Source organism: Prosopis cineraria, unplaced genomic scaffold (genome assembly GCF_029017545.1).
Source record: "Prosopis cineraria cultivar Desert tree isolate PC_DT_omini unplaced genomic scaffold, ASM2901754v1 PC14, whole genome shotgun sequence".
In the NCBI taxonomy this organism is placed as follows: domain Eukaryota; kingdom Viridiplantae; phylum Streptophyta; class Magnoliopsida; order Fabales; family Fabaceae; genus Prosopis; species Prosopis cineraria.
In genome coordinates, this window is record NW_026555345.1 from 7,554,859 (window position 1) to 7,564,686 (window position 9,828).

At 27.7% G+C, this 9,828-nt stretch overlaps 1 protein-coding gene across 1 annotated transcript; it reads right to left on the reverse strand.

Annotated features, from left to right (window-relative positions):
- Positions 1 to 304: 304 nt before the first annotated feature.
- LOC129293595 (uncharacterized) lies at positions 305 to 3,190 on the reverse strand. Its single transcript, XM_054931647.1, has 4 exons — positions 2,984 to 3,190; positions 1,741 to 1,801; positions 1,440 to 1,623; positions 305 to 675 (listed from the first exon to the last, which is right to left on the reverse strand). The coding sequence occupies exons 1-4, from the start codon at positions 3,095 to 3,097 to the stop codon at positions 633 to 635; spliced, it is 402 nt and encodes a 133-aa protein (XP_054787622.1). The 5' UTR covers positions 3,098 to 3,190; the 3' UTR covers positions 305 to 632.
- Between the last annotated feature and the right edge of the window lie 6,638 nt (positions 3,191 to 9,828).

The window sequence follows — 9,828 nt, forward strand, 5'->3', positions numbered from 1 at the left end:
CATTATTGTGGCTTTCTGCAAGTAATAGACAAAAGTACCTTTTCACGGTTCTTTAGGTTTACAAAATCAGATTTTGAATCTGGCCGATCAGATTTAGCATTTATTATAAAAGAAAATTCCTTTATTATAGGGAGGCTTGCTGGGTTTAGTCATTCCTTTTTTACCTCTTGACCTTTGCATATGTAATCCCCTTGTAAAGTGAGCTTCAATCAATGAAATTCACTTTCCCGTGGTCTCGATGTCTTTTTAATTACTTAGGCCATCTAAATTAATGAATTTAGAAAAAATGGAGGAAAACAGAAACTTCCTGAATGTCGTATGACATCTAGCTTTCTTTCCATGATAATATCAATCATTTCTTACCTGTCTAACTCAAAATCTTCCACCTTGTACACATTATAATTACCAAAAAAGCCAAAAATAGCTACTCACAAGTCACAGGTCACAAGTACGATAGTACAAATTAAGTCGAAGAACATGGACAGCTGTTGGCGTTTCCCCTATATGCATTGCATATGCAACAACATCACTTTTAGAAGCTCTCTGTCTTCCATCAAAACTCCAACAGCCATATTCAGAACAAATTGATGACGGTTCATGGATTTCTCAGTCCAGTTCAGGTGGTGATATATCTACATGTTGGATTTCCTTTCCCACCTCTCCTTGGTGTCAAGCCTGCAAATGCAACAACAATGATTATCGTGACTGCTCGCTTGAAACCCCACACAAACCCAACTACTGAATTATGAGTAATTAGCAAGGGTCCCGTGTGTTACATGGAGCCTGAGAAATGAGCTATACTTTTCATGACCCATATATATATATATATGTATATATATTGACAATCTACTCTAGCCAGACTGGCTTTGGAGGCTTTGATCCCCCGCAGTAAGAGATCCTATGCAATAACAGTTTTGGAAGCCTTTTTAAGTGACTAAGAAATTCAGCACGGTAGATAAATACTGTAAGGGAGAACAATATACACCTTAAAAATTTTAACTATACAATCTAGTTAAAATTTGTGAGATATAATTTTCTCAAAGGTACAATTTTTGTCCTTACAAATTTCATGTTTACTGAATATTTTATTCCTAAATAATAAAAAAAAGCCCTAAAACTGCTGCTGCATGGGCGCAGTAGAGCAAACTCCAGACCATACAAGAAAACATGTCCAAGACTTCGAGAGAACATATGAAGGTTATCATATGTGCATAGCATGTCAATGAATCAATGTAACATTGCCAGACACAGCATTTCAAGTATTTCAGACTCTTATTCACCAGAGGTTTCCTTCCAGAGGGGATTGCCCATAACCATTACCATAAGCTTTTCTTTGGAAAATTAATAGGTACCTTACACTTGCATTTAGGTGCATCATGAACATGAATACTAGAGCAAGCATATTTAATTCTAATCAACCAAGTTCAAGTAATACCTACCCCCAATGCAATTTCTGTCGCTTCTTTGATAAGCAATCCATAGATACATTATCCTGCTCTAAGGAGGATTTCTTTTTGCTATCAAAGCCTTCATAATTCAAAAGACTTGGTTCTTTGCTATCAACATTTGAAACTTCAAAGTGTTGGATGCTGAAGCTATTGCCTTTGGATGTTTTGGTACCATCTGCAAGACTCAAAATTTCAAATGGAAAGTTGGACACTGAAATTCTCTTATTGAAAGTTGAATAATATTTAAAGCATAATTAATACCGGCAACCAATGTAAAACAACTAGAACAAACCTTTGCCTTTTGTTTGAATCTTCGACTTTGACTTTATTTGTAAGCGCCTCTTGTGCAGTTCCTGTCACATTTAAATTTTCAGACACTAACAGTGAGGACGAGTAACAAACATATAAGTAAATATACATAACTATATGGATAGAATTAATTAACATCAACCTCCAAAAATTACAAGAAAACAATGCACAAGTATCAATTAAATTTCTCCAGCTGTAAATACCTAGATTCCTAATCCTAAGTAATGTTCTCAAAATTTGCACGATCGCACTCAGATATTCAACATTATATTTTACAGTCAATAAAAGGAAACTAGCTATATAACAGTAGCAACAACTTATGGGAATGTAAGCAAGGAACAGATATTTTCAGCCTCCAAGTCACCCAGTAAATCAAGTTGCTTTTGTTCATGAGAATCATAAAGGAAGAGAGAATTATTAAGGGGAACAAAATGTTAAGACTTACAGGATGGGCAGCACTGAGTTTGCTGCAACACAAGGGAGCATTTTCTCCTCATATAATTCTAATGTTTTGGCAAGAAAAGAACAAATTTTCAAGGCCATGTGTAGCATCTGTGATTTTTTGGTGTATTTGGCTGGCAAAAAGCTGCTTCAAATCCCTAAGAACACCTATCACCCTTACATACGCGGGATATGATGGTTATTATGGCCTAACTTTTACTGTTTCACACCCTGCGCATGGCTGTTTTAGGGAAAATCTCTTCTGTTCACATGCAAAGAGATTGACCAGCCTAAGCTTTTCCTTTCTTTTTTCCCCTTGCATTCCCTGTTATTGTGGAGGATAATTTTATCCCACCAAAACTTTGTATCCTTCATTCAAGGAGTAATAAATATGTCTATTGCAGCAAATTCAGGGTACATTGCACTATGCTTTGAGCTCACAACAAAAGCCCCCTAGGAGGTTCCATCAAAATATTAGAAGCAGAAAACTAGTAACGCCTCTACGAGATCATTGCAATGAAATACGCCACACTCAATTTCAGTATAAATATTAGATGATAATATTTTTTCTGCAAATATTAAAAGAAAAAACATTCTTCACTTGCTTTGTTTCTCTATGGAGTTCCCACGGCAACGAAAGGTTTAAAATCTTTCAGAATTTTTCAAATGATGGAAAGTTTTAAAGGCAGACATACTCAATTAAACTATCCAGATCACAAAACATTTATAGATGAGAGCATTATTATTTATTACAAATTGAATCATGAGAAAGAAAAAAAGAGTACTTGGAACTTAGAAAGCTGTTCAGAAGTGAGTCCTCTGGATATGAAATTGGGCTGTAGACATGGTGTCGATGCGATTGCTGCTTCTCTTCTTCGGTCCTCTTCTTCCTTTTCCATCGTCAGGTTTCTTCACCGTCCCTCCCCCCGGGTCAGAAAAGTCATGGCGGGCTCATATCAGCAAGTATCGGCAGAACAAAGGGGACAATAAGGGAAAGAAAAAGAGGAATTACATCGAGATCCTATAAATAGAATTTATTTTTCAAAAATTTCATAAAATTTACAAAATATTTTTAAATTTTAAATCTGACGCATTTATAATTAAGCAAATGACATTTATATCTGAGCAATGGACACTTACTAAGGGAAAATGATAAGTTGACAAAAGATTATTATAATCGGATAATGAGCATTAAAAAAATAATTTATAACAATAAGTTATAAATTTTTGTTATCCAATTGTATTTGCCAAATTACAAATATACAGGATTTAAAATTTAAAAATATTTTTATAAATTTTATGGAAATTTTTTGATAATTAATTTTTTATATGAAACTTAGACGTAATTGCTCCAAATAAAACAAAAAGGCAAGTCTTTGAAACTCTGTCGTGTTAAGGTTTACCTTTTTTCCTTCAAAAAAAAGGAGAAAATTTTCTATGATGAAAACCGTAGAATTATGAACTACCCTCTTTATTACAAGCTAGTGCCTTCTAAAAGTATTGATGATACTTGATATCAACACTTTAGAATATTAATGACATTTTAGTTAAGTTTTATTTTTATTTTTGAATTATTTTTATAAAAGTATTCAAGATTCTAAATTCTTTTGTAGCAATATCACCTTTGAAGCAATTAAATTGAGCAATATTGCTCTTAACATTAGATGAACAACTCACACTTGACATTAGATGTGACATTTCAACAATTTAATTACTTTAAAAGTAATATTATTACAATTTAACTCAATTTTATTTGTGAGTAAGTAAAGTTAGCAATCAATGCTTGTTCATTTAAAGTCAACGACAACATTACTACAATTTAATTACTTTAAAGGTGACTAGAATTGCAAAAATGAGTTGAGTTTATAGGTTAACCTGTTTAATCTGTTAAATTTATTAGGTTAGGTTGAAAAAATGAGTCAATTTTTTCAACCCGTAAAAATGACAAGTTAAAACAAGTTAACCTGCTGACTAAATGGATTGGCTCGTGAGCGAGCCTACTTTTCTAAAAAAACAATAATTTATTTTTTCAATCACAATATATCTTCTTATAAATTTATAATAATAATAATATTTTTACATATGTAATTTATGAGTCCCAAATATATTCTTTACATTTAAAAAATAATGTAAATTTTTCTTACAATTTGCAAATAAAATTTTTGTTGTAGTTTATAAATTAATTATTTATTATTTTTTATAGAAATATTTTGAATATATGTTATTTGTTAATCTCATAAGCTTTATTAATTGAAATCACAAATATAAATTCATTGAAAAAATAATATGGGTATTCAAATTTTATTTTAAAAAATAATATAAGAAAAATCATTATCTATATATATATATATACATATGATATATTAATTATAAATTTTAAATCATTTAAAAAATAAAATTATATTTTGCATGTTGACCCACGAGCTTATTAGCCCACTAATGTGCTGGTTGGGTTGAGTTTTTTTAACCCGTTTATCTTGACGGGCTGGCCCAACCTACCTCGGCAAAACACTAACTCATGCGGGCTGACTCGCAACTCGTTTGCACAGCTCTAACGATGACTTTGTTATGACAAAAAAATTAGAATAGTAGGTATTCCTACAAAAATAATTTGGAGGCAAAAATAAATCCTAAACATTATATTTTTTACAATATTAGTATATTAATCTTATTTAAATCTATTAAATATAAGAGATAATGTAATGTAAATTTATTTTGTTTCATTTAAATATTGGTAAAATTGAAAGTTTATTTTTTTTTGACAAAGTTAATGATTTAACCACCTCTCTTTAATTTTAATGAAGTTATTAAAAGTGTCTTATAATAAGACCAAATAGAGCATGTTTACATGTCCTTTTGGATATTCGTAAGCAAAAATTAATTATAAAAAATTGATTGATATAATTAAATTTAAATATAATTAAATACATTATGTGATATATAATTTAAGTATAATTGAAAAGATAAATTAAAAATAAATAAAAATCATGATTTTGCAAAAGTATATTCAGACATGGTGGTGTGTGATTAATTTTGAAAACTAAAATTATAGTTTTATAAAAATATATCTAAACATCTTTATTATATGTTAAAATTAATTATGCACTTCAAAATTATAATTCTCTTTAACTCAAAATTATTATTCTTACTTCTTCCATTTAAAAATATAAGACATTTTTGAGAAGTTAGATGTTTAAAAATGTAAAAAAATTTTAATTTGTGGAGGAGTAATCATTTTCTTTTTTTTAAAAGTATTTCTATTAATAATAAATTTATATTTATTATACGGTATTTAATAGGGATAAATATAAAAAAATAGTATTAATTTAAAAATAAATGACTATTTTATTAAAAAATAATATTTAATTAACAATGTTTTATATATTTTTTTTTAAGGAAGGGACCAATGATCAAGGTTCAGTGTGTATATGTGTGCAACTATCTTATATACTGAAGACAAGTACGAAACATATTATAATTATTATAACCCTCACGTGACTGCTTACCTAATCCCAACAAAAATTGCTGAATAATATTTATGAATGTGAGTGATAATTACATAGAACTGTTCACTGTTAACAATGTGACCCCCGTGAAAACGAATCTTCTTCGTATATAGACACACATACTTAATACACATACATACATACATACATAGATATATATATATATATAATGAAGTTTTATAATATTAGTTGTTAAATATTTATAATGAAATTGTGATTGTGAATTTCTTTTGTTGATAATATAATTGTGAATTTCTTATAGTACTAAAGTTGTAATCTTCCCCTGATAGCTGACTGCTGACTTACTAAAATCGATCATTTTATTATAAAAAAATTAATAACTCTAGTATATAAAATTTACAACTAATCTTATTAAATTTACTAGTAATTTTATTAGGAAAAGAGGAAATTTTCGCTTTTACCAAATAACTCCATTGACAACTGTCCTATCAAGATTAATAACTCTAATATAAAAAATTCACAACTAATCATTAGTAAATTTTATAAGTTTAGTTGTCAATTTCCGATATTAAAATTATTAATTTTTTTCTACTAAAATGGTTAGTCTTCCATTAACAATTGACATAGAACATTAACAATTTTAGTATATAAAATCGACAACAATAATATAGGAAATTGACAATTAATATTGCAATGGACCATGTTTAAGTTCTATACATGTATAAACATATTTTGCATCTACTATCCTTGTGGGAGCAGATTGGTCAAAATGGAATCTGAGTCATGTGGAGAGTGGAAGGTATACTAAAAAGTTGAATTGGACCATTCTCTTTAGATATATGCTGGGATCTGTGGGCGAATAGATGTTAAAAAAACCATTGATGAAGATGCTGCCCATGGTTATACTACTGCTTTTTAGCAACAGCGAATAAAATTATAATTTGAGTCATGTGTAAGGATACAATTTTTAAAAGTCATATTATCATATTAGATCAATTATACGATAACTCTTTAAAATTAAACAAATTCTTTCTATTAAAAATAGAAATATAGAACAATAGAAATTCATAAAAGAATAAACTCGGGTGACTACATAGATAAAGCAATATGATAGAAGAGGAGAGAAAGACAGATAACACCAAGCCTCTTCTAGAACTTGTGGCAAGCATTACTTTTTTTTAGGCAAATCTCATAATGTTGGATAATAAAATCATCTTTATCACAATTAAGAAAACGGTTTTAAATAATAATATTGTTTAAATTATATGTTACAAAATAATTAATAGATTTAAATAATAATTAATATTATTAATTTATAATAATTCTTTTTAAAATACTCAAAAAATATTTGTAATATCTAACACTTTCTCTAGTTTTTCGAGAGCATGTTCTGATTTATTGCGACTTTGTTGAGGCTATTTTGTTGCTTACTAAAAGATGCCATGAGTCTCATCCTTTAAGATATTGTTGACGACGGAAGTGTTTTGTGTTATAGGAACTAGAGTTTATCTATTCATCATGTTAATAGAAATTCTAATATTTATGTTGCTTATTTAACCATATTGTTGTAGAATTTAGATTCAAATTTTTGTATTTTTAATTATCCCACTTTTTTCTCTTGGCAGTGAATGATTAAAGGTCTACCTTTTTTATGTAATTTTTTTTTTGGAGTTATGAATGCATTTCTTCAATTAAAATAATAATAAATATTTTGCATATGTTGAATGAATTTAGAGGTCTAATAGTCATAGTTTGGTGCCCAAAGCCCACCATGATCATGGGGCCACAGGTGCTGGAGCTCCAAAGATGGCGGTGACTTTGGCGCTGAAAATTATGTGAAGAGAATTTTTATTTCTTTTAAAAAAAGAATCTAGGAAAAATCACATGAAGGGCCTTAAGAGGATTTTAGTTACCAACAAAGACCAAATGATTTCAAAATCATGCTACAAGATCAAAGGATTAAAAAGTAATTAACTTTTAATGTAAAAAGATAAAATTATCCTTCATTTTTTTAAAAAAAAAAACTTCCCCAATCACCGAAACTTTGATGCTGGTGGCCAGACCACCCCACTAGAAAGGCCATTGAAGCTCCAGCATCGATTAATAAATTGGTGAAGGAGATAAATTAATTTATTTTTAAGATAGCCAAGGCGAGGTTTGAACCTACATCCTTAGCCACTAAAAGGACAATTAGTCATTAGACTAACAAATCTTTCAATTATATATTGCAATTCTTTATATATGAATTTAACTTTGTTTCTACTTTTCATATCAATATTTACTAAGAGTTAAATAATTACTTGTTATTTTACAAATGATTACTTATTAAACTACTAATAAGATTTGTTAAAAAATTTTTAAAAAATTAATCTTTTAATTTTTCAACCTTTAACTTACTTGTAACTCAGTTTTTCAATTATGACTTACTACGACTTAATCCCTCATCTATGACTCACTTATAACTCAGTCCCTCAATTTTTAACTCACTTTTAATCCAATTCCTCAACTTTTGTTAGCTCTATTTTTCATGTTGGTTTAGATCCCACATCAAAGAGCAAGAAGAGAGTATTTTAGAGTAAAATATGAACATTTTTTCATCCCTTTTATTTGATAAGGCTAACTTTTAAAAAAAATAAAAAATAAGGATCGAGTTATAAGTGAGTCAAAAATTGAGGAATTAAATCGTAGCGAGTTATAGTTGAGGGATTAAGTTACAAAGAGTTATAATTGAGGAATTGAGTTGCAATTGAGTTAAAAGTTAAAAGACTAAAAGATTAATTTTTTTAAAATTTAATATGCACTTCTTTTTATTACCAGAAATGACAAGTTTTCATTAGCAATTTAACAAATAACTATTTGTGAGATAACAAGTTTTGTTTCTATTTTTAAAAATTTCTCTTAATAATTTGATGAGTAAATTTTAATAAAATAAAAAGTTCATATAAGCTTTTAATATGTCAACTATTGGTAATAAAAATAAGTAAACATGTAAAAAAAATTACTCCATATTAAATTTCTTTTACATGTCTCCATTGATAATTTAACAAATAACTATTTGTAAAATGACAAGTCTTATCATTAGCTTTATAAAAAGCTTATATAAGCTTATTATTTTGTTAAAATTTTCTTTTCAAATTATCAAGAGAAATTTTTTAAGCTCATAGGGAGGTTTATTATTTCATAAATAATTACTTGTTAAATTATTAATGGAAATTTATTAAAGAAATTTTATATGAAGTGATTTTTATAAATGTTTATTTTTTATTACTAAAATTTTACATGTCAAAAATTTATATGAAATTGTTATTTTGCTAAAATTTTCTTATCAAATTATCAAAAAAAAATTTCAAAGCTAGTAGAAAAATTGTCATCTCACAAATGATTACTTATTAAATTTTTAATGGAGACTTATTAAAAAATTTTAATATGGAGTGATTTGTTAAATATTTACTTGTTTTTATTACCAACAGCTTGCATGTCAAAAGCTTTTATAAACTTATTATTTTATTAAAATTTACTTATCAAATTATTAAGAAAAATTTTCAAAGCTAGTAACGGGACTTGTCATCTCACAAATAGTTAATTATTAAATTTTTAATGGGGACTTGTAAAAGAAATTTAATATGAAGTAATTTTTTTAAATATTTATTTATTTTTATTACTAAAAGATTAAATATTAAAAACTTATATGAACTTATTATTTTATTAAAATTTACTTATTAAATTATCAAGATAAATTTTCAAAGCTAATAGCAAGATTTGTCATCTCACAAATGGTTACTTGTTAAATTGTTAATGGAGACTTGTCATTCCTAATAATAAAAACAAGTAAGCATTTATAAAAATTAGTGTAAATTAAATTTTTTATAAGTATCATTAATAGTTTAACAAGTAGCAATTTCTTAAATGATAAATAATCATTGAGCTCCTTAAAAATATTGGCATGAAAAGTAGAAACAAAATTAAATACATATATAAAGATTTTTCATATATATATATATATATATATTTAAAAGGATTTGTTAATTTAATGGCCAATTATTTTTTTGTTGGAATATAATGTGGGTTTTAAACCCTACCTTGATTATCTTAAAAAAATTAATTTGTCTCCCTTGCCCAGGTTTAGTGATTAGTGTTGGAGCTCTTGCCTGCGGGCTGGTGAC

Excerpts from the sequence above, each read along its gene's own strand:
- LOC129293595 (XM_054931647.1), bottom strand. The coding sequence starts at position 3,097 with ATGGAAAAGGAAGAAGAGGACCGAAGAAGAGAAGCAGCAATCGCATCG. Across the intron at positions 1,802-2,983 it reads AACAGCTTTCTAAGTTCCAA|GAACTGCACAAGAGGCGCTT; the intron begins GTACTCTTTTTT and ends TAAATGTGACAG. Across the intron at positions 1,624-1,740 it reads GATTCAAACAAAAGGCAAAG|ATGGTACCAAAACATCCAAA; the intron begins GTTTGTTCTAGT and ends TGAGTCTTGCAG.